The sequence below is a fragment of the Ambystoma mexicanum genome, chromosome 7q (genome assembly GCF_040938575.1).
Source record: "Ambystoma mexicanum isolate Mex_15411 chromosome 7q, UKY_AmexF1_1, whole genome shotgun sequence".
In the NCBI taxonomy this organism is placed as follows: domain Eukaryota; kingdom Metazoa; phylum Chordata; class Amphibia; order Caudata; family Ambystomatidae; genus Ambystoma; species Ambystoma mexicanum.
Window position 1 is genome coordinate 1,163,029,978 of NC_090941.1, and position 25,178 is coordinate 1,163,055,155.

A 25,178-nucleotide genomic window follows, 5' to 3' on the forward strand; every position below is an offset into this window, starting at 1 on the left:
TATTGCCCCAAAAGTGAATGGGGTTAAAATCCACCGTCTGGTAGATGCGGATGACATAGTGTCTGTGGATACCACAAAAACTGTGTTCCAAAGGCTACTGAGGGCTTTCCAACAACACATGCATGCAAATGACTTGGTGATAAACATTAATAAGACAAAGGTATTGCAGTTTGTTGAATCGAAAGGTAGAAAAGTGAGCCATTCGTGGTGGTTACAGGGAGAAACATTGCAGGGGAAAAACTAGAGATTGTGAAGGATTTTACAGATTTGGGCTTCATGATTTATATTAGAGCAACTCAGACACAGAGGAATATATTGGGGGAACGGCTCGCCCTCTGCGGATTCCGATGAGATATCTGAGCAAACGATGTGGGCAATTCTCAGTCAACACATTAAGTACAGCCTTGTTATAGGGGGTGAACATTTACCAAGAGCTTCTGGGTCTTGCCTTCTCATAATTTGAGGGTCTTATATGGTGATATGCATTGGGTGTTCCCAATTGTGCCCCTGGAGCACAATACGGCCTGAAGAGGGTTTACTCTCCCTTAATTTCCACGTTTTAAGGAGCGGGCTAACGATTCCCTCTTTGAGTTGATCGGCAGCAGCGATGGGTCCCACCCTTCATGTCTGATGAAGAAATGTGCAACAGTGTTTACCCTCCATGGAGTCTTCAGGACTGGTGCGAGACTTGTGAAAAGGTTACATCTCACAAATCTCTTCCACACCTACCACTCGAGCACAAAAAGCTGGGGGCAAAAAATGTTCACCTCACGCGCTCGCCGTCTCCCCCTTTGAGGAACAAGGAGCTGAGATGTCGATTCAATTTGATAAAAACCCGTAAGATTTTGAGTATTCGCTCGCAGGGGTGGGGGGTTGATCCGAGGTGCAGATTCTGTAAGGGGGGACATTGGAAATTTGAAACACGTGGGTATGATATGTCCTATTTAAAAGAATATACAAATCATATATTTTAATGACTTTTTATGTAATCACACTATCAAGTTTAGAGAAAATGCATGGGCTAGAATTATTTCTGGTAACTCATTGAAGCTGTACTATGCCCTAATGCGTGTCCTAACTCAGATTAATCGTATTCCAAAAGGGATTTTGAAGTGTCTTTTCACTTCTTTTAACTTTGACATTTTACCTAGGTACATGTTTCAATAATGTGACTTTGATAATGATCGATTTTTACTTTATGTTATATTTTAGAATTTATGTGTAAGGTTTCTTGAAAATCATCAGCACAATAAAAAAATAAATACACTTCTCAAAATTACAGTATCTGATTTATTTTGGCAAAGATTGGTTTAAACCATGTAGAGGTCCTTTGAATACTAACACTGCTACCCTAGCTCAGGGCTAAGGGCCTTGATACCAATGTGATCATCAGAGGTCATCACGTCATGGCCGATGGCCACTGGGGCTTCCACCTCTGCCTCACTGCACTGACCTCCTGAGGCTCTGCTATACATACTGCACTTTTACTTCTAAGTATCGCTTGCCCCTGCTCCGTGCCCCCCTTTCCTTCAACCATTGACTGGTCTAGAATGTTCCAAGGCTATGATTGATCACGTTCCATTTCTTCGGCTCCCCACCCCCTCTTTGCCACCCATCCTCACTTTGCCACCCATCCCCTCTTTGCCACCCATCCCCTCTTTGCCACCCTCCCATCTTTATAACCTCTTGTCAAACAGATTTCTTTACAAATGGTTATGGAGTTGGCACTGGACTAACTTCTCAATCCCTTCACTCGAAGTTACCCAGGAATGGGCCTGTAAGATGCTTTGTGAGGAGGGGTTTCACTTGTAGTAGAAGGTGCTATTAGTGGCTACCAGATGCTGCCAGGCCTATGGCAGAGTCCTTAGTGGTTCAGCTGAGATGGGCAGAATGACCAACCCATTACAGCCACATCATGAATGGGTTTCTTCACCTCTTACAGAAGTTATTGCTCCAATTTCCGTGCCATTCTGCACGCTACAAATGAGATTATATTTTTGTTTTTCAGGCATGGAATTGATTTCTCCAAGGATTTGAAGCTTCTCCTGGCCGGCGTCACTGACTTGGACATTAAAAATGAAGGGACTCCATCCCACCTGCTGGTTCATGGTGCGCTGGCCTTCCCCGTTGGACTCGATGATTCTCATAACACATTCCTGGCAGCTGGTTACTATGGGCAGGGGCGTGTTGTCGTGGCAACGCATGAGCAGCAGCTCGACACCCCTCTCCTTAAAACGTTCCTTCTGAATGCCGTCTCTTGGCTGGACGCTGGGAGGCGGGGAAAAATAGGGGTCGCGAGCAGCTTGAAGGCCTTCCAAAACCTTCTCACCCAGAACAACGTGCCGTGTGGAACTTCTGACCTGATCTCAAGTCTAAGCGTCTACTGCTGCACTTCCTACAGTGATAGAGAGGCCCAGAAGATTCACGAGTTTGTGGCTGAAGGCGGGGGCTTGCTCATCGGTGGTCAGGCCTGGTGGTGGGCTTCCCAGAATCCGGGGCAGGACGCCGTTTCACAATATCCCGGGAATAAAATACTCAACAAATTTGGGATCAGCATCCTAGGCTATTCCTTCAAGGCTGATAAGTACAAACCTGTTCGGCCTGAGGACGGCCATCTGCATTATCACTTCCGCAGAGCCGTTGACAGGTTTCTGAAAGATATCAATGGCAAGGGCGATCCGAAGGCGACGCCATCAGCCTGGCTTAAGAGGCTAGGAGACGACTGCGCTGAGTTTGCAAAGCTTCCCGCAGAGGACTCTGCCGTGATCTCATCGGTTCACAGACTCTTGAAGAATCTACTATGCAGTGTTGGGATTCCGAAATGTAGCAAAGAGAAGCCGATTAAAAACCATTCCATCGAGTCTGTGTTGATGAAGATGGCAACAAGTCTCTATAACACACATCCCGACTTGGCACACGTCACCCTGACCATCGATGCCAATAATCAAGGTATGGGCTTTGATTTGCATTGGTAACAAAGGACTGGTTCCTTCCTCACTGAACCCAGCATGGAGCAGCAAGACCAACCTTGCACATTGCCCAGCATCCCTGGTGCCCCACACTGAGAGAATTGCTTTCAAAGGTCTCTGCATCATATACAAGGCCATTCACATCACAGCAAACTGAAACCCATCACTCACACACACACCAGACAAGCTATCCAAGATCTCATGCATACACTGCTCTGCAAGCAAACCTCCACACAAAGAGCCCTTCACCCAATGAGCGCACAGAGCCTGGGATGCCCTCTCACCCCACAGCCACGCTTACTCTTCCATCATCATCTTTCGAAAAAGAAAGATCCTATCCTGATTTTTCAATCCTGTTCTAAAAAAAAACCGTAACTTCTCCCCCTCACCCTTTGAACTTTGCAAAGCGCTCCGGGCCTGTCTGGATAGGGAGGGTGCTTTATGCATGTTTGATCAAATCATTATTTCTCTGACATAAAAAGGGCAGGAGATCCACTGGGTGTCATAAAATGGTTGCAAGATACAGTAAACGTGAGTTAATTCAGAAACTTATCATGTATCATTGGTTAACAATTCACAGGGGTCACACTCAGTAAAACATCAGTTTATTGGCAGAGCCAAGACCTGGAGCTAATGTCAGCTGCCTGGAGACCCCTACATCGGTGCTATCCCTAAAAGCTTGTCCCTGTGGTCTCAGCTCCGATGTAAAGCGCCTATGATATGATATGATAGGTTATTTATAATGCGCTTAATACCCAGAGGTTTCTAAGCGCGGACCCGGGGATCGAACCTGTGTTGCTCCGCGTTGTCTTGCTTCCAAGGCGAGCGTGCTATATACGTTTGCAGACTTGCTCAAAACCAGTACTAAGCATTTCTGAGCCCGCCCTGTAGATGTCACTCATGATGTCATTTCTTACCTCATTGCTGATCCCTGCTGTGACGTCATGCACTTGCTCACGGGCTGAGCAACGGGGTATGGAGGTCTCTGAGTTCAGATGGTTATTTCTTCCCACTCCTGTTCAATTTCATCGGTATTGAGGCAGTACATCAGATCATCTTAACTGATGTTTTTGCACTGAAAATATTTGTAATTGTATATGTATTCACTAAAGAAACCTTAGTTAAGGTGCAGTCAAATCCTTGAAATTCAGCGAATGTGGGAAGTCGTGACCAACTTTACTCGGCGCGCTCCCGTTGATGTCCCCATAATGCCATGTCCCCCATCATGCCATTTTGTATGTCATTCTGAATCCCTTCTCTTAGGATATATGTGTGCTCATGGGCTTTGCAGCGGGAGCGTGCCGAGTTAAGCGGGTCATGACTTCCCACATCCGCTGAATTTCAAGGGTTTGCTTACGTTAAATCTGCACCACTTAACCAACGTTTTTTCAGTGGATGTAAAGGGTTTTGTTATATCATATATATTTTTACAGGCCACTAGGCATGGCATTAGGCCATGGACAGTGAGCCAGCATGCAGCCGTGCCCAATGTACATGTTCCCCCAATATGTTTCTTTTCAAGGCACTAGGTGGCCACTGCCTTTGGCTGTGTCCACTGTACATGTCTTTCGGGCCCACTAGCCCACTCTATATTTTAAAACACTACCGGGCCATGAGCCATGGCCTTCTGCCATGTCCACTGTACAAGTTCCCCCAATATATTTCTTTTGGACCCAATAGATGGCCACGGTCTTCGGCTGTATCCACTGTACATGTTCCCCCAATATGTTTCTTTTGGACCCAATAGATGGCCACGGTCTTCGGCTGTATCCACTGTACATGTTCCCCCAATATATTTATTTTCAAGGCACTAGGTGGCCACTGCCTTTGGCTGTGACCACTATGCATGTCTTTCGGGCCCACTAGCCCACTCTATATTTTAAAACACTACCGGGCCACGAGCCATGGCCTTCGGCCATGGGCATGTGACCACGGCCTTCGGCCATATCCACTGCACATGTTCCCCCAATATGTTTATTTTGGACCCACCAGGTGGCTACTATACATGTTTCTTGGTCCAGAAGCCAGGGCCTTTGGCCCTAGCCAGGGAGCACAGTCTTTGGCTGTGCCCACTGTATATTTTAAAACACTACCGGGCCACGAGCCATGGCCTTCTGCCATGTCCACTGTACATGTTCCCCCAATATGTTTCTTTTGGACCCAATAGATGGCCACGGTCTTCGGCTGTGTCCACTGTACATGTTCCCCCAATATGTTTCTTTTGGACCCAATAGATGGCCACGGTCTTCGGCTGTGTCCACTGTACATGTTCCCCCAATATGTTTCTTTTGGACCCAATAGATGGCCACAGTCTTTGGCTGTATCCACTGTGCATGTTCCCCCAATATGTTTCTTTTGGACCCAATAGATGGCCACGGTCTTCGGCTGTATCCACTGTACATGTTCCCCCAATATGTTTCTTTTGGACCCAATAGATGGCCACGGTCTTCGGCTGTGTCCACTGTACATGTTCCCCCAATATGTTTCTTTTGGACCCAATAGATGGCCACGGTCTTCGGCTGTGTCCACTGTACATGTTCCCCCAATATATTTCTTTTGGACCCAATAGATGGCCACGGTCTTCGGCTGTGTCCACTGTACATGTTCCCCCAATATGTTTCTTTTGGACCCAATAGATGGCCACGGTCTTCGGCTGTGTCCACTGTACATGTTCCCCCAATATGTTTCTTTTGGACCCAATAGATGGCCACGGTCTTCGGCTGTATCCACTGTACATGTTCCCCCAATATGTTTCTTTTGGACCCAATAGATGGCCACGGTCTTCGGCTGTGTCCACTGTACATGTTCCCCCAATATGTTTCTTTTGGACCCAATAGATGGCCACGGTCTTCGGCTGTGTCCACTGTACATGTTCCCCCAATATGTTTCTTTTGGACCCAATAGATGGCCACGGTCTTCGGCTGTGTCCACTGTACATGTTCCCCCAATATGTTTCTTTTGGACCCAATAGATGGCCACGGTCTTCGGCTGTGTCCACTGTACATGTTCCCCCAATATGTTTCTTTTGGACCCAATAGATGGCCACGGTCTTCGGCTGTATCCACTGTACATGTTCCCCCAATATGTTTCTTTAGGACCCAATAGATGGCCACGGTCTTCGGCTGTGTCCACTGTACATGTTCCCCCAATATATTTCTTTTGGACCAAATAGATGGCCACGGTCTTCGGCTGTGTCCACTGTACATGTTCCCCCAATATGTTTCTTTTGGACCCAATAGATGGCCACGGTCTTCGGCTGTGTCCACTGTACATGTTCCCCCAATATGTTTCTTTTGGACCCAATAGATGGCCACGGTCTTCGGCTGTGTCCACTGTACATGTTCCCCCAATATGTTTCTTTTGGACCCAATAGATGGCCACGGTCTTCGGATGTATCCACTGTACATGTTCCCCCAATATGTTTCTTTTGGACCCAATAGATGGCCACGGTCTTCGGCTGTCTCCACTGTATATGTTCCCCCAATATGTTTCTTTTGGACCCAATAGATGGCCACGGTCTTCGGCTGTCTCCACTTTACATGTTCCCCCAATATCTTTCTTTTAGACCCACTATGTGGCCACAGCCTTCAGCTGTATATTTTAAAACACTACCGGGCCACTAGCCATGGCCTTGGGCCGTGTCCACTGTAAATTGTGATGAATCCTGTGGAATCCTCACAGAATCCCAGTTTAAAGTATCCTCCCATGTGGCCAGGGGAAGGCACCCACTACCTGATCCGGACCCTGGGGGTGGTATTAGCCGGGTGAATCACATGGGAGGAGAAGGCCATCAGGGGAATGTGAGGACTCCATCAGGAGAGACGCAGTATTTTGCCTCTTCTGAGGGTCAAGGCTCCCTAATGCCTCAATATTTGATGGTTTGGTACCATTGTAAGGCTTCCTCTCCCAGATGTTCCCAAGGCATAAAGTATGCAAAGCCTTATGGTCAACATGGTAATGATACATGTAAGAATCAGGGAAGCAATGCTACCACTTCTGATAGTTCTAATTCCTCCTTAGGTTTGAGTAATAAAACTAAGAGTCAACCATTAATTCATTTGGAAACTTCTCTTGAAAGTACATTTTACAAATAGTTAAATCAAAGTAAATTAAATTATGAAAAAAGGGGGGACTTCAAGTCCCATAATTCTCTAGATACTGGGACGAGGAAGAGAGGTTCAGAGGTGTGGAACTGTAGTATGCGGCTAGTGATCCTAATTACCCAAACCTGAGCGGGACTTTTAAACAATTAAAACTGTCTCAGGTGTGGGCCATTAGCGAGAAGCAGTTGGGGAAGCAGTTAGAGAAGCTGTGGGAGCAGCAGAAACAGAAAGCACTGGAGTGGCCGCTGTTGTGGAAGTAGCAAAGGTCGGAAGCCCTGAAGAGTGCAGAGGATGCGCAGCGGGAAGCGGTACAAAGACTGGCTGTACCGAGGGAGAGAGGAGCTAACCTGATGCTGCGTTTGACTCCAGTGTGTGGCGTTCGATGTTAGGAAAGATTTCCATTTATGGGTAATTTTCCCTCCAGTTGTAAACCCCCCAACATTACTGGGAGACTTTGTTTCCCTTAGTCTTTCACTTTGTTGCCATTTGTTGGTAACATTTTATCAGTGCACAATGTACCTTCCAGTACAATGCACTGGAGTCTCTTTTTCATTTTTAAGGCCCTAGACATCCTTGAAGGATTCTTGGTGAATGTACAAGTGTTTCCAGGACAGGGCTGGTGGCAGCAGTTACTTTTAAAGAATTTTGATGCTTTTTAATGGTCCAAACAGCGTTTACTCTGTTTGGCCCAGGACAGTGGCCAGTGCCTAAAATGGCCATGCCACAAGGTCCTTTGTTCTGTCCTTTGGCCATTTTGTCCCTTTGCCTTCCCCAGGTTCTGGGAAATTCCTTATTTGGTCATGCAGAATCCCATGCAAACCGAGGTTTTTGCGGGCTTCTGCATGCCTTATGTGTGTGCGCCAGGATGTGGTCTGGAGCTGTCTAGTTCCAATACACATCCTGGGTGCCAGGATGCCTGGTGTGCTGGGATGACTGGGACCACCGTGGTCCGAGGTTGGCCCACGTCTGGAATGGCTGAATGTGAGCAGATCTCCGATTGGTTTCTCTTTGTTTTGGCGCAAAGGAGTTTCCGGATAAGAGAAGGCACTCTAGACCTATTCCAGGTCGATCTTCTGAGTTCACACCAAACTTAGTAAAGGAGCCAAGTATCCTGAACAAAAGAAGCAGATCTGTGGGACCGCTGGTGACCTGCTGGAAGGTTTGGCATCCTGAGCCCGCTGTTGTCCCGTTGTAGCCCCTGTTTCTCATTGATCACAGAATTTCTGCAAGGGCGCTTCGATACGTTGGAGTAGTGGGACTAACTACTCTCAGAACCTCGTGCTTAACCTGCAAACAAGCCTCTTCGGAAGTGTTCCTGGACCGCCTAGTGAACTGACCAGCTTGTATGGGACCTTTGCCTTGGAACCGCCACCGTCCCCAGTTGTGACTTGAGAATTTGGGAACCGTAAACTCTTAGTAGAAGGCACTCTCCCGCAGAGTTTCGTACACCTAACATTCCGAGGTCTGGAATTAGGAGAGTCCGTCTGAACCTGAGCCTACAAGTACCTGTGTTGTGACGAGCTTTGTGGGTGCTTTGCTGCTGTGCCCCCCTGTGCCCTCAAATGAGCTGCAGTGGAACTGGCCCGATCCCTTCCCCAGAAGCGGAGACAATGCCCCTATCCCGCCATGGACTGAGGTCCCAGAACGCATCCCCTGAAAGCCAGAGAGACGCGCATCTGCTGGACTCAAACCTGCAAGCAAACTGGACTTGACTTGCGAAGTTTGGTCCAGAGTGCATTGAGGGTCGGTGAGTACCTGCAACACTTGCAGGTGGACCCTGGCACATCCATAGACTTTTACGCACAAATGTCCTCCAAAGGTCACTCTCCTTTGTTACGGTAGCCTGTGCTACCATCCTATTCCCGATTCCTGGAAATTGCTCTGCCCTCTTGTGGAGACCCTCCTTGAATAGTGGGACTTTATTCTTCATCACCTCACCCAACTTCCAGAGCCACTACAGTCCCTTGAAAGGACCCTTTTGTGTACTTAATTGCATGATCGAGTGTTCCTGCACTGAACATAATTTTGAGCACAAGGCTCCACACTTCGTAGGGATTGGACTGCCGATTAGTTAGGGTTCAGACTCCTGAAGAGTTGCCTAAAGTATATTTGCACTGTCTGACCCTCTTCTGTTACATGTTGTGGATCTGCCCTTGTTTAATATTCCTTTAGGCCAATAGTTGCTGTATATATGTTTCCTAGGGTTACATGTCTTTACACCATTTTTTACACCTAAATGATTTTTCATCGAAATGTTTTCACCTAAAACTTTTATACCTAATGTAGATTCACATAACTATGTTAGGGCCCAAGGGCTAAATCCAGTAGTGGTGGCTTGACACATTGTGATGCAATTGAGTCTTTCTGACAATATACCCCTCAAGAGAACAAAAGGACAGATTGAGGTGAGTATTGCCCGAAAATATTGGTATACCCTGTTACTGAGACAGCTGGCTGCAAGAAAAATTAACCAAGTATTAACATTTAGCTTACAGCAATGTAATCTCAAAACAAGGTGAAGAACTGATACTCACAAGCAGGAGAATCAGAATGGGACTGAATAATTCCAAGCTAGATTGGTGAGTATCCTGAAACAAGAAAGGTAACTGTTACCCGGAGGACAGAAGAGTAAGAAAAAAAGGAAGAACCAAACTGTATGTGCTTACCAAGTGAGTGTTCTGGGTAGAAACAGCAGATGTAGTTTTGGGAAGGAAGTGGTAATCCTGGAAACACAATGGCCCTCATTACGACCCTGGCGGTAAGGGGTTTACGCCAGCGTTAGCTGCGCCGACCCCTTACCGCCAATTCCGAGTTCCCAGAGCGCCATGGTCACTTTTCCGCCCGCTTTTTGCGGGCGTAAAAATCCATGGCGCTATGGGACCTTGGTGTTAATTACGCCACCGTAATGTACGGTGGCGTAATTAACGCCTTCCCCACTCCCATTGAGCCCTGTGGGGCCGAAATGGGAATGGGGAAGGGTAAATGGGTCAATGGGGACTTACCGCCCCGCCGACCTCGGAATGGGGCGGTAAGTCCGCCATCCGCCATGGCGTAAACGGACTTTACGCCATGGCGGAAAAGTCCGTCGATGGCGGAAAAAATCCGCCAGGGTCGTAATGAGGGCCAATGTCCTGTTTCGTAGTCCCGCCGGCACGAGGACGCCTAAGGAGTCTATTGATCCTTGCGGCGATGTGCGAAAGTTCTTTCTGTTCCTTAAAGTCTTTAGGCGGTAAGAGAGTGAAGACGTAGCTATGATTGTAGTTGGAGCAATCCAAAAGACTAGGGCCCTCATTACGACCCTGGCGGAAAGTGACTGACCGGACCGCCACAGCGTAAATAGCGTTTCCGCCATTGCACGAAGGAGCAAAGTGCGGCCCATTCCGACCCATCGGGCACGAGCACCACGGCATGGCGGAAGTGCAAAGTCCGCGATGGCGGAAATGACCCCAAAACGGCCCACACCGCCGCCGTACGGCGCCCTAGGTGCAATACCGCCACCCATCTCAGCGGACACCGCAGTGAGCGCCAACCGGAAAGTACGGTGACCGTAAATATACGGAAACGGAAGTAAAAACATGGGCCCGGAACGGGAAACATCCCGCCGTGCACCTATAAAACCACAAAATCCACACAACCACTAAAAACACTACCCTGAGACACACCCCAACCCGTCATCCACCCTAGCGAAACCAAGAAAAATGGGAAAAGTAGCGAAGAAAGCGTGCGACCGCAAGCGGCAGGTCCACTTCTCCCGTGAGGAACTCACCGTGCTAACAGAGACCCTCCAGGAGAATGCTGCCGTCGTCTTCTCCACGCAAATGACCAGGACGGCACTTGCGAACAAGAAGGCCATATGGGCTCTGGTGGCACAGCGGGTAAGTGCGGTGGGGACCGCACCCCGCAACCCACAGCAATGCAGAAAGCGATGGGACGACCTGCGGATACGCGTCCGTAGCATACTTTCTGCCAACCGCAACATTGCCACAGCCACCGGGGGAGGTCCTGAATCACCCATCAAGTTGACCCCCTGGGAAGAAATCTGTGCCTCCACCATTGGAATGGAGAGCATAGAGGGAGTCGGAGGGATGGAGAAAGGAGTGCAGACATCCGAAGAATCAGGTAGGTGGCCCAAATAAAACAATGCTAAATCCACAATTTCCAATCATGTGAAGTACCATGTGTCCCCATAGTGCAACAGAAACACATGTCCAGGAGAACGTCCACACACATTGGCCTGATAGCGCACTTTAAAACTCACAATAAATACATAAATAATTAAAAACCCCTAAAACACCCACTACACGTGCAGCAGGCACACCCTAACTGCAGGCTGCCAAACAACTGCACCCTCACTCCACACACAAATGAAAGCACCTCCAAGGCCCCGACCCAAATCACCCTCAGGTACCACCCCAATGCATGTGATACAATGCCATTCCAATTCCCACAGACCCATTATTAACCCTCGCCCTCCTTTACTCCACCACAGGGTCCGATCCAAACGACGAGCATCAGGACACCCCTACCAGCACACCTGCAAAGAGGGCCAAGACCAACGGCCAAAGACCCTCCACCTCAGCTGCACGGATCAAGACACGGCAGCAGCACAAATCAGGTGGCAGCACAGAGGAGGGAACATCAACAGGCACCCCAGCAGCCAGCATGCCCACAACACCACCACCACAGGTCCCCCCAATGGATGCCACAGAAGGCACTGCCTCTGGTGGCAGCAGCACCATAGGTGACACCCCATTGATGGCAGCATGCTCCGACACAGAAAACGGGGATGTCGAAGTCAGATCCATCCATGACCTGTCCCAATCCCCCTGTCTGTCCCATCCCGTACACCATGAGGATACCACGCAGGGGCACCCACAAGACGACGACTGGCCATCCCCCACAAGCCCTGTGGCAAGGCAACATGAGGTCACCAGCCCCTCTGTGACACCACCGCAAATGGCCATGGCCCAGCAGAGGCAACAGTCCCTCGACCAGTTAATCGTGCAACAGCAGCAACTGGCCACGCTCCTCAAGGACCATGCCGATGAATGTGGGGGCACTAAGGCAGACATAGAAACATCAACTGAGACACTTAGGGCAGAAATGGAGAGAAGTACAGAGACACTAAGGGCACAAATGGAGAGTAGCACCGAGAGCCTGAGAGTACAAATGGAGAGTAGCACCGAGAGCCTGAGAGTCCAAATGGAGAGTAGCACCGAGAGCCTGAGAGTCCAAATGGAGAGAAGCACCGAGAGCCTGAGGGGGGAACTGCATGCGACGTCCAAAGACGTATGTGCCGAACTTGCCGCAGTGCGCCGTGTGCTCACTGAGCTCTCACAAACCCTTAGGGACATGCATGGACGTGAGCAGGCAGAGACATCATCCGTTGCAAGTTCCGTCCAGGGCAGCCCCCAAAGTAGATCTGGGAGGAACCTGCGCTCCACAGGCAGGGGTGCCCCTGATACCCGCAGAGGGGGCTTGCAATAGCGACTGCCCACTGACGATGAGCATCTTTGGACACTGGTGTTCGGGGGGGAGGTAGGAGGGTGGAGGGGGTGTTTTGGGCTCACTTGGGTTGCGGGTCGATAGGGTGTTCAACATGATATCACATATGCCATAAACAATGCACGATCAACCAATGAGATGTGTGGACAATGATCTTTGTGTACTAGGCCATCATAGGCGTACAGTCCATATTGTGCATGTACCACACACACACAGTGCCACGAGTACCGTGTCCATGTATCAGCCACCAGGCGTGAGTGCTAGAAGCATGCATCAATGAGATGCTGACGAATGTCACGGCCCTCCGGTGCCTCGCAGACTCCTTGAGGTGCTGCCACATCCCCACCCTCATCATGACCATCTTCAGGTGCTTGCAGTTCTGCGTCAGGGGGCATGGGCACATTTCTACGTACGCACATGTTGTGGAGCATGACACATGCCATCACCATCTTTGCAACCTTCTCATGGCGGTACAGGAGTGCCCCGCCAGACCTGCTGAGGCACCGGAAACGAGTCTTCAGTAGGCCGAATGCCTGTTCAATGACTACACGGGTACGTGAGTGGGCATGGTTGTAGTCCTCCTCATGCTGGTCCCGTGGGTTCCGGACTGGTGTGAGGAGCCATCTCTTCAGTGGATATCCAGCATCACCTGTATGTGGACGATAAACGTATGATGTGGAATGCCATTGCTACGTACGCACACCCCCCCCCCTTCCTGCCAGGTCATTGCCGAATCACATACCCCACATCATCATGCATGAAATGAGACTCACCGAGTAGCCAGGATCTGTTCCCTGCGTGTCGCTCCATGTAGCGTGGTATTGTAGAGTTCCTCAAGACCATAGAATCATGGGTTGATCCAGGGAATCGGGCACAACAATGTGTAATGATCCTGTTGGAGTCACACACCATTTGTACATTCAGGGAATGGAATTGTTTTCGGTTGCGGTACTGGGCCTCCATGGCATGTGGGACGACCAATTCCACATGGGTGCAGTCGATGGCACCAATGCAACCCGGTATGCCGGCAAGTGCATGGAATCCCACTTTTGTGTTGGTAATTTCCTGCTCCGAGCGTGGTAGAGAGATGTAGTCGTCTGCGTGCTGCAGGAGGGCATCGAGCACTTGCAATAGTGTCCGTGAGAACAGTGGCTGAGAAATGCCATGCAACTGTCTGACTGTGTGCTGGTAGGTGCCTGTGGCCAGGAAGTGGAGTACAGACACCACCTTCAGTAGGGGTGGGATGGCGGTTGGGCTATCTATCATGCTGACAAGGTCAGCCTGTGTCATGTCCACAATGGGGGCTATGGTGTCTCGGTCCAAACGGTAGAGGGTGTGGATCTGCTCAGCAGTGAGGTTGAACGGATGTGCTCGGAGGCGTGGGATTGCGGGCTGCCTGCGTGGTGGTAGTGGCTGTGCTGGCGGCCCTTGCTGGCCCTGCCTTGGCCTCCTCCTCCTCCTGCGTCTCCTCCGTGCGGCCGGTTGTAGTTGGTGTTCGTCTTCTTCTTGGAGTTGGAGTACTTGCAGTGCTATCAGGTCCCCCAGGGCCAACATCGCGAGTCCTGCCGGTAGCATTTCGGAGTGGGTGTGGTTGTGGGAGGAGACTGGGTGTGCAATTTATGTGTTTTCAGGCTGTATGGCCTCCACCTGTGGTGATTCATTCCACCTGTGCAAGCTGCTCTCCCCTTTGGCCGAGCACGTCCCGCACACAACGCTGCAATTCGAGGAATGGCAGCTTGCTATTGCAATCATGTATTTGTACCCGATGGCCGTGTAACATTGGTTGATATGTTCATTCGGCTATGGTCCCATTGTTTCACATTCAATCTTTGCAGTCGCGAACAGACTTGTGAAGGGTCAGTGGAACGTAGTACTCGAGTAACGGTGGGCCCTCATGCATCACTGTACCGAGTTGCACCGACGGGCGGGGCGTCCCATTTGTGGGTGAAGGCAGTTGCCATTTTCACACACAGCCTTACTAGATGGATTAATTTGTGATTTCAAACGGCCACAGATGCCTTTTCGACGTGATGTTGCAAATGAGGAATTCGAAGGGCGGCGCTTTCGGTTTTCAGCTAGCGGCGAGGAGATGCCCACAGGTCTGACTGCAAATATAACGTTCTATTGTTCAATGTCCTTGAGACAGGGGCCATGGCGAGGATGCAATGATTGATATGAATACTTTGGGATGCGCAATAGCGACGTGGGCGATGAGGCCGGACGTTCCCAAATACATGTTACTTCACAACACAGGAATTACGGGCTGGGGCACTGTGGATTTTGCAGGCTGCATAACGCACAGACTCAATGGATATTTCTAATGTTATGTGAGTAAATATTCAGGCGTTTTTATACCGGGATGAGGGAATGATGAATGGATGCATGGGCAGATGATTTGATACAGAGTTTGCCATGTACAGGGCTTCTTGGAATCTGTCCGCCTCCCCTGCGCTATGTGATGCAGGGCTGCCATAGTGGGACCATCGTCTATCTGGCCTTGTTGAGCCCTCCCTGTCTCGACGCGCCTTCAGACACTTGTGTCCATGCACGTTAACATTCCCATCTGATGGATTCTGTTTTCACAGACGCATGCACAGGTACACTCGTTTGTGATGGTGTTTACACCTCGATATAGATGGTTATGAGTCGCAAGTGGTTTTGGGGTGGTGATGATCCTTTGGAGTGGGCTAGCATGCATATGGCTGTGGATTTAGTGTGATCATTGAAGTGAGTTGTTCGAATGTAGTTCTGATGGCCATTCTGTTCTTTTTCTTTTCTTTTGGTTGACAGGTATCTCCTCCCCTTTTGCCACTGCCATCTGTATGCCACTCCTGCAGATGGCTTTTACTCCCGACACCTGCTGCTTCGTGTTAATCAGTGGAGCAGCATTACGATCTTATGGGACGATCGCCAATGGGCCACATGCCCTTACGCAGTACTAGTGGCTCGGAGCAACATTTCGGCCTTTCAGCTGGACTAGTGCCTCCCCATTGGGACGGCCCTGCGGTTCTGTGCGCTTCCATGTTGCCTTTTCGTACGTGAATGTGGCTCTGTGTACCCTGATGGAACAGGGCGTCACACAAGTAGTAGCTGGTCATTTCTTGCGGATGCAGCCCACAATGGTGAAATGTGTTTTGGAGTTCATGGCCTAATGGCTGTATGGGCTTGGTGATTTTGTTGTGCATTAAATTTCTATTCTGATTTGGCCCGTGTAGCGTTCTTCTTTGCAAGTGATGTGGCATATTCCTATTTGGGGAGCGATGTATTGTGAGGAGATCTGCATTGGGTTCCAGCTTCGGAGTTTAGTTGCGTGGTACTGTGCTGGGCGCGTTTGCCTACGAAGCCCAGTGAGGTCAGGGATGGGGGCTGCCAATATGACTGTTTGAATGTTGTCATGCTCAGGGGCGGGGGATTGGGTTTTGTGTAACAGATGCCGGTCAGCCAGGTGGACTGGTGGAATGATGTGATTTTCGGAATATTGCTGGTCACAGGTGCCTGTGTTTGCGTGCATTTCTTGGTGGGGGACTGTGGTCATGTCCATTGGGATGGCTTCTGTATTCGTGCCATCTGTGCCCTGCAACTCCCATTGGCCCCTCTTGTGATTCTTTTGTTCGTTGGCATGCATGGGTGACTTGTACATTTCACTGGTTGCATTGTGACTTCATTGCACCTACGGGGAGTTGTACTTTGTGGGCAGGGAGCGGTGTACAGGCACTCAGTGGGGCCGTTTACGGTTGATTCGCGATGCCGTACTTCTCGCCATGGCGGAATGGTACTTTCCGCCGTGCTTGATGGCGTTAGGTACATGTCCGCTAGGGTCGGAATTCGCGTACCGTTGCGCCATGGTGGTATTTACGGTTTGGCATGGCGCGCGCGCACGTACTTGGTGCAGTTAGCGTTGGCGTTCACTACGGTGTCGCTAATGGCATCGTACTTTGCGGTGACGGGTCATAGTCGCACCGAGCGCTATTCGATGGCGGTATTGCATTTCCGCCATCGTTTTTCGATTCCCGCCAGGGTCGTAATGAGGGCCTAGGTCTTGGGAAATAGGTAAGACGTGAGGAATGAGACAAGGCAGTCCGTGGCCGTTCCGGGTCTAGCAATGAGCAGGTAAGACTTGTGGGATGAGGCGAATGCAGTCCGTGGCCATTCCGGGTCTAGCAATGAGCAGGTAAGACTTGATGGATGAGGCAAATGCAGTCCGTGGCCGTTCCGGGTCTAGCAATGAGCAGGTAAGACTTGATGGATGAGGCGAATGCAGTCCGTGGCCGTTCCGGGTCTAGCAATGAGCAGGTAAGACTTGATGGATGAGGCGAATGCAGTCCGTGGCCATTCCGGGTCTAGCAATGAGCAGGTAAAACTTGATTAATGAGGCGAATGCAGTCCGTGGCCGTTCCGGGTCTAGCAATGAGCCAGTAAGACTTGCTGGATGAGGCGAATGCAGTCCGTGGCCGTTCGGGTCTGGCAAGAGCAGGTAAGACGAAGGCAATGACAAGAACAAAGCAGGAAAGTCACAAAGAAGTCCAGGGATTCAAGGAGCCAGAAGACAAGGTAACAAGATGCGTAGTTTAGGAAGTTTATAAATTCAGAAGCACCGCCGTGCGCGGGGCTTAAATACCAGTCAGCTGACCGCACGCATAACACGGTGTCGTAGGCCTGAGAACCTACGTGAATGCACAGGGCGCCAGCGTCTCCAAGGCAACCCATAGCGTTTCCTGAAAGGGAGCGGGTAAAAAGACGAACCATGATTCCGAGGACTTACAGAGCGTCCCACTTTGGAGTGAAAACTGTTCACTCTACTGTGGAATCTGGAATGTTTGTTCCTATGCAGGATCACTTTATGATCAGACGAAGAGACATCTAATGGAACCCTGACAAACTAAAAGGGTTTATCTACCGATTTTTTTTTAACCTAAAACCTGTCTACCGAATTTTTTTTTTTTTTTTTATTATTGGGGAGTCCCCCTAAAGCCCTGTTTTCCACCCTTAAAAATACCCCAAACATTCCCAAAGAGATTTAACCGTTTAACCCACCCATAAATACATTATATCCTAAACATTTTTAATGTTACATTGTTATATTTAATAACAATGTAACGTTAGAAAAGCAGTTAACATTCGCTATTACAAAATTCAGTGAAAGATTTTTTTATGAAAAAGTCTCTCACAAAACATTTTTAGGTGAAAAAGCTCTTAGATGAAATTTAATTTGTTGAAAAGACTGGGTACTGTTTCCTTTTATATTGTTGTGCTAGTATTGTTAATATTGCTGTGGTTTCACCTTGTGTTTGATTTAAAAGGCCTTTAATAAATGTACATGTATTTTTAATATATACACCTGACTGAGAGTAATTTGTGGTATTGTTTGCTCTGTGTGTTCATTGTGGACTTTTGATCACCCTCACACCTCCTGAGACCTAGTCTTGACCGCCGCCAATGCTACCTTGATTGGTCTGGCTTGTCCAGAAGGTTACCCTGTTCCAAGAAACTAGGCTGGCTTTCTGAACCTCTGCCCACCAGGTCAGAGTTCAGAAATCCATCTGAACACCGGAGTGCTGTCAGAGCAGCGAAAGCTCCAGCTACAGGAGGTGCGAATGAAGGAAACACTACCGGAGCTGTCAGGTGCCTATACAAATCCGACAAAGGCAGAAGGAGCAGCGGGTCTGCTGAAAGCGCACAGAAGGACCGGTGAGTTGGCCTTTAGCGGGTAACCCCAGGGCACTCCGGAACAGACCGCTGATTCCAGATAAAGTTTTTGAATACCAAACTATTAATGGAATCCAAGTATGCGCAACTCTTATACTGAGAGAGACAGAATTGAGGAAGATTGTATCTACCATTGTCAAAGCCAAAAGGGGATAACATTTGACCAAAGTATAAAATAATATTGGAACCACCTTTGCCAAAGCCAAAAGGGAAGAATATTCAAAGTGGATGTGGTTGAAAATGAAGATCACTTGTAGGAGTAAACTATAACCAATACTTCCAAAGCCAAAGAAAGGCAAATAAGGGAAAACAAAGATGGCAGAAGGGAAGCCTTCCTTGTAACAATTATCAAGAGGGAGGGGAATACATTGCTTGGGGCAAATGAATCAGAGTGAGAGACGTTGTCAATTTGTTGTGAGTAATTGAAGAAACAGTTGTTGATCTAACGTTTCCCTATTGAAGATTGAAGTGTGGAAAGCTTGAAGCAGCCTCACCACAGAATACTTGTAGTAGTGGTTGGAATTGTATCCTTGCAGGCAAGTATACCAGGAAAGGGACCAATAGTGGTTAGTCCTGGCAGGGTATTGGACCAGCAAGAAGAGACTGAAGTACTGCAATGTGGTAGAAGGTTGTGGAGGCAAGAAAGTGGCAAGTCCATTATTGCATTGTGATGAACTGTGGAAAAACCATTCTGACAAAACTTATTGTTTATGAAGAAGAAATGTGAAAGTGGTTGTTCTTCAAAGAAGAGAAATTATATTGAATATTCTACATGCTCCCCCAATACGTTTCTTTTGGACCCACTAGGTGGCCACTACACATGTCTTTTGGTCCCAGTGAGCACAGCCTTTGGCGGTGCCCACTGTATACTACAAAACACTACTGAGCCACTAGCCATGGCCTTTAGCCATGTCCACTGTACATGTTCTTACCAATATGTTTCTGTTTGACCCACTAGCGCCCTTGGCCCTGGCCAGTGAACAGAGCCTTCATACTCACTGGCCAGGGCCCTATTGCACCCCTTGTTCCCCAATAGGTTACCACACACCTCACTGTAGCTGTAAAATTCCACTTTTTTGGTATTAATATAACATTTTTAACTCTCTTTTTCCTGTTCAAAATGAAATCAGAATATGAAAAAATAACCCAGAATATGAGAAAGCATTCAAGCTCTGAACTTGGTGCCCAGCCCCCACCACCTCAATGACATTTGTGATGTCATCTTTCATGTCCGGGGTGTTCGTCTTAGCAGTGCGCAATAGGGGTGTGAGTTATGGTTGCTTAGCTTATCCTAACTGGTGAATGTCAAGGGGTTTTTGTTTTTACTTGTTACCATAACGTCCCTTTAACAAAGTGTTTCCACTAAATTTCATAGGTTTTTATTAGTTCAACCTAAGAATAAGGTCACTTTAACAAGAAAAGTCACTGAAATTCATAGTTTTTTACAAGTGCACCCTAATGTACTACTACTTCCTAATATCATACTCACCCCCAATAAATCAGCATTGTCAGCCAATCTACAAAGTTTCAAGTAAAATCATTGCTATTGCCCAACTCGTAGTAACATTTTTAACACTTCTTTTAAGTTTCTGCAACTTTTTTGCAACGTTTTGTGTCCGTCGGCATCCGCAAACATCTGGCGTCACAGCGCCCTTTTCGAACAGCGTCACGTGAACACATGCACGTGCATGTGTTCCACGATGTCTGCTAACATCTGACGTCACCGTAGACTTTCTGAACAGCATCATGTGACCACACGCTTGCGTGCAGTGTGATGATGCATTTCGAAAACGATTCCAGGCTATGCAAACAGTTAGGAGCATCATTTTCAGCCGATCGAGAGCATTTCAAACTGCAACTTTACCCTTGCACAGCTCTTAGACCTATCCTTACTGATTTTCCATCTGCAATCTACAAAGGATCACATACTTCGAACAATAGTAGCAAAACTGCTGTTTAACTTTAAAAATGGAATCAGCCATGGCCACCCGTCCTCCCCAGGACCCATCAACACTCACAAAGCACCCACCAGCACCTGGAGGGCTCCCACAAAGATAAAAGCGCAATAATGCAGAAAACAATCAAGAAGACCAGGAAAATTAGATGGAGCAAATGCCTACCTCCAGCACCCAGAGAGAATCATGGATGTGGTGGTTTTTTACCACCGCTGGGGATGTACAGAAGGCGAAGGCTACAAAGGTGAAATGCAACATTGTACTCAGTCGTGGACAACCTGGACAGTACTCCTACAGGACAACCTCCATGCACCACCACACCGAATCCTACCACTGCAATCCTCTCTGAAAAGATGTTCCTTTCTTAGAATGTAGTAGGCTGTCTTCCTCTACCTCATTTTCCGCAACCAATACTGTAACCACACAGCCTACTTCTGTGGGACACAAAATCCCACCAGCTACCTTGCAAGCGATAAAATAGGCTGTTGATCCATATCTTTCGAAAACAACATCCCTCTGTATATACTGCAACACAATACTCTGCAGGGGGAGCAGTTTTGCTGTGCTTTAGCTGTAATCAAGGAGCATGAGAAACACTGCCCCCAACCTTAGATTTAACACACGTGCAACATCTTCCCCTGTCCACCTGCCCCTCCATAGCTGTGGTTAGTGGCCTTTCCCTCATTTCCCTCCCTACCTTACTTTCTGACCTCTCCTGCAAATAAAAAAAAGAATAAAAAAACATAAGAAAGGTTCCTTTAGGAGCCACCTTTCACAGTCAACAAATAGAACTAAAAAAATAAGCTTATATACTTCATCTACTAGACATGTTTCAGTAAAGTAGTTCTTTGGTTACAATAAGATTCTCCAACATTCCCATTAGCATTTTCTAATATAGTAATGAAATAATGGACAATTGTATACTAGAGAAAAAGAAAAACGCACAGAAACAAATGACTGTCCAAAGTTCTTCTCTCTAGTATACAATAAACACCATAACCCATTGCCGTTTATAAATATCCACAGTTTCACCATTCCCCTGTCTGTCCCATGCCTTATTAGAAAACCCAGATTGCACATGCACTCCATCACGCAACACAGCCCTTCTACTCTTTTTACTGTTATGTTTGTAACACTCCCTCATTGCCTGCTTTAAACCACTCACATATATCCACCAATTAGTTAGCAAAACTCTACCTATAACCTAACAACATATTAAACTTACACACACCAACTGCCACTTAACAATGTTCAACACATCTTTTGTATCTACATTTCCCATACTTATACCAATGCATTGTACAGTGATAGAAGTGCATAAATAAAAGGGGCAGTACAGATGGACAAGGACTCATGAGAGCCAAGGAGCAAAGTGCCAAGCATCCAAGTTCAGTGTCCACTATACCCTCATAATGTGACCAAGGACCAGTTCTCATACCTTACATGGCCAGTCTCCACAATCCATGGGGCATTGACTTCAGCCATACTGCATACCTCAATAGGAAAATCAAAGTACACAGTTGTCCTTGCTGAAGGCCAGGCCCACTGCGCATGGCAACAAAGTTATATCACTATTCTTTGTACTCACATTTCAACACTTTATAAAAATAAAAATGCAAGACAGATTTTCAAAAGCATACTTTCAGATGCTTGCTGATGCTGCTCGCGCAAGTTTGCTGCAACCCCATCCAGCACTCCGAGCTGCAGCTGTAAGCAGAATTTTCTTTCCCATTTAAACCTAGCGCTTCAGCCATGCTGCATGCCCCAATAAGTAAATTACAGTACACATTTGTCTTTGCTCACGGCCACGCCCATTGCCCAGGCACCAAAGTCATATCACAATTTGTTTGTACTTAAATGTTCACACTTTACAAAAAATAAAACACAAGACACTTTTCCAAAACCATTCTGTTTGCTGCAATCCTGTCCAGCACTTCAAGCTGTATCCACAAGCTAAAGAATTTTCCCATTCACACCTAACCCGATTCTGAAAAACTTTAGCACATAGCCAGTCCATGGTGGCCATGCCCACTTTAACCCCATTGCCGGTCCCTCAGGTGAAAGTCATTAGCCAGATTGTCCATATCATGGCCTTTGGTCAAACAATCTGGCCACTGCCCATGGCCACATGCTATTAAAAGAATCTTTGTTTTGTCTTTGTGACTTTTAAATATTTTCTTTCTATTTTCCATTTTTATTTAGTACAACTTCTAAGGAATATTTCAATCCATACTTTATGTATTTACAAACACTGTTTCAATGCATTTTAAACATTTTCTGGAAAGATCTCATTGTCCACATCAGTTAAATGCTCTCCATCTCCTCAAAAAATGTTCACAATATCAAATTTTATGTTTTAAGTATGAAAAGATATCATATCAATATCTCACAAAAAAACACATACAGCTTCATTAACATTGCCCCTTCCTTTTCCATTCGTGCACAAAAGAAATTCGAACGCATCCACATTTGTCTCTCAGCAATTGAAGAAAAAATAATTTTTCAGTGTGTAAACAGTTCCATCAATTTTCAAAATGTATCATTCATTGCAAACGGTAATAAAATTACAGTAGCGTACCCGAAACGATTCCCTCCACAGTGAACAACAATTATGACTGGGTGTTTAAAGTGAACCATATTCTCACAAAATGGGAGGAAATCTGCCCACTTCATTTCTCGCACTCCATAACATGACACTTATAAATCATACAAATCATTTTCCGACAATCCACAGTGCTTTGAATACACATTCATTCAATACATCCAAGAGTCACCCAAAATCCATACACTCTGCCTCCTCAAAGACATAGCCATAGGCATCTTCAGTGCTGTCACCAAACAAAAGTCCTGCTACCCTTCTCTAATTGGCTGTTTACCCCAATGCCCATGGACTACCACATTGTCTGCAGACTCTACGGCCACTTCACGGGGTGGGGGCAGTTTTAACTCAATTTAAATGATTTATTCTTTAGTGTTGGCTCTGAAAAGAACCATTTGTGTGTGGGTTTTTTTAACAAACACCTTTTTTGTTCTTTTTCTTGCTTTTATGTGCAGTAGTACTGTACCCTCTACATCTTAATTTCCAATTTCCTTACAAAAACTGTTTCAATGCATTCCTAAGATTGTGAAGAAAAATCACATTTCCAACATCTGTGAAATGAACTCCATCTTCACGAAAAAGATTCACACCATCAGACCTTATGTTTTCATTCTCAAAAGAGGACATTCCTGCAGCATATAAAAAGCAGATGCAAGTTTATTCAGAAGCTACTACAATTCTTCTGTTTGTACACAGAAAAGGTTTGTACATCTCTGTGTTTGCCTCTGACTTATTTGTGAAAAAATAATCTTTGCAGCTGGAAACAGTTCCCTTATGCTTTTGAAAAAATCCTTCAGGACAAACTGCAAAGACATTGCAGTCACATACCCCAAAACTGTTCCCTCTGCAAAGCACAACTATAATGTCTGGACATTTAAAGTGTGCTATACTCTGACAGAATGAAAGCAAGCTGACCCAGTTTAACCCACAAACTACATGCCACAAAACCCCACTTCTTGCAATCCAATACTTCCACAGAGGCCATGATTTTCAGCATATACCTTCAAAGACTGGATCGAAGAATACCCCAAAATCCAGACACTGTGATTTCTCAAATCATCAGCGATGGCCATCTTCACTGCTCTCTGCAAACAAAACTCCTCCTACCTTCCCTTCCAGTACAGCACACCCAGGAACCCTGATTGGCTAATCCCCCGATATACCCTTTCCATGCCAGGCATCCTCAAAAGACCTGGATGAGGCACGTGCCGTCCGCGGACTACCTCGGTGTCCATTGAAGCCAGAGCACAGGGTAACCCTTCTACCAAAATCTTTAAGTGGCACTAGGTGTGTGGAAGTGTGATATGTTGGCAGTACATACATACCTCCCAACATAACCCATTCCAATCAGTTGGTTCCTATGAAGTTTTGTTTTTTTCTTTGCATTCTGAAACTTGCAATTACACGTTTCCCATTATGAAACTTGGACTACAACTCCCAGAATGCAAAGAAAGAAAAAAAATACAAGACTACACTTCAAAATTCAAAAGTGTCACATTTATATGGAATGAAAAATATAAAATGTGGTGCGTTTAATAATGTTTCTTTTTAGCAACATTTTCATAAAACATAAAACTAAGTAACCCTACCAAATATAATCCTATTTGTCATCTTTACAAACAAATACAAATTCAATAAGCACTACCCTCAATTGTACTGCAATCATAAATACTATTTACACTTCAATTGTATTATTCCACCATATTACAAATACTGTATATTCCCCCTACAGTGCCTACAATTACTATACACATATTACTATAATGGTTATAGCCAGTGGCCACATTTTTGGGGGCATGGCCTATCATGGTTATGGCCAGTGCACTTTGAGCATGAGTTGCTGCCTGCATTAATCCCCTTCTGACTGATTGGCTGACTGAGCCTGGCTCAGCAGTCTGTATTAGGGACAGCTCTGTATATCTGGGGACCTCTCACTTACCAATATTGTTCAGAAGCTGAAGTTGAAACTTGAAACTGCTTACCCTTGATGCCCAGCTGAAGAAGAAGGTTTGCAGCTGCTCGCTGCCGACGGAATCTGAAAGCTGCTGTGTATGTCAAGGACTGATCCAAGAGAGGACCTGTTTAGGAGACCTCTCCCCGAGTTATTGAGGGAACATCGTGCAGAAGCTGATCTTCATCAAGGCACACTGGAAGTCAATTCCGAAAGACTGTCGACTGGAGACAAAGTCGGCCGAGAAATCTTGAAGTAAAGCACCAGGACATCGAGGCCGTCGAAGTCCATTGCCGTCGACCGGGGTCGGAGGATTTCTGTAACCGGTGGAAGCCAGTCGAGTCGTGTTGCCCAGAAGCGGGGACAGCTTGATGCCATGCTGCTCGACGA

General features: G+C 47.1%; 1 protein-coding gene across 1 annotated transcript in view; it reads left to right on the forward strand.

Moving 5' to 3' along the window:
- Positions 1 to 25,178, forward strand: part of LOC138528721 (TRPM8 channel-associated factor homolog) — a 280,446-nt gene that overhangs the window by 132,088 nt on the left and 123,180 nt on the right. The window contains exon 3 of the mRNA XM_069640581.1: positions 2,009 to 2,949. Coding sequence (XP_069496682.1) covers positions 2,009 to 2,949 — 941 coding nt within the window. The remainder of the gene's footprint in view (positions 1 to 2,008; positions 2,950 to 25,178) is intronic.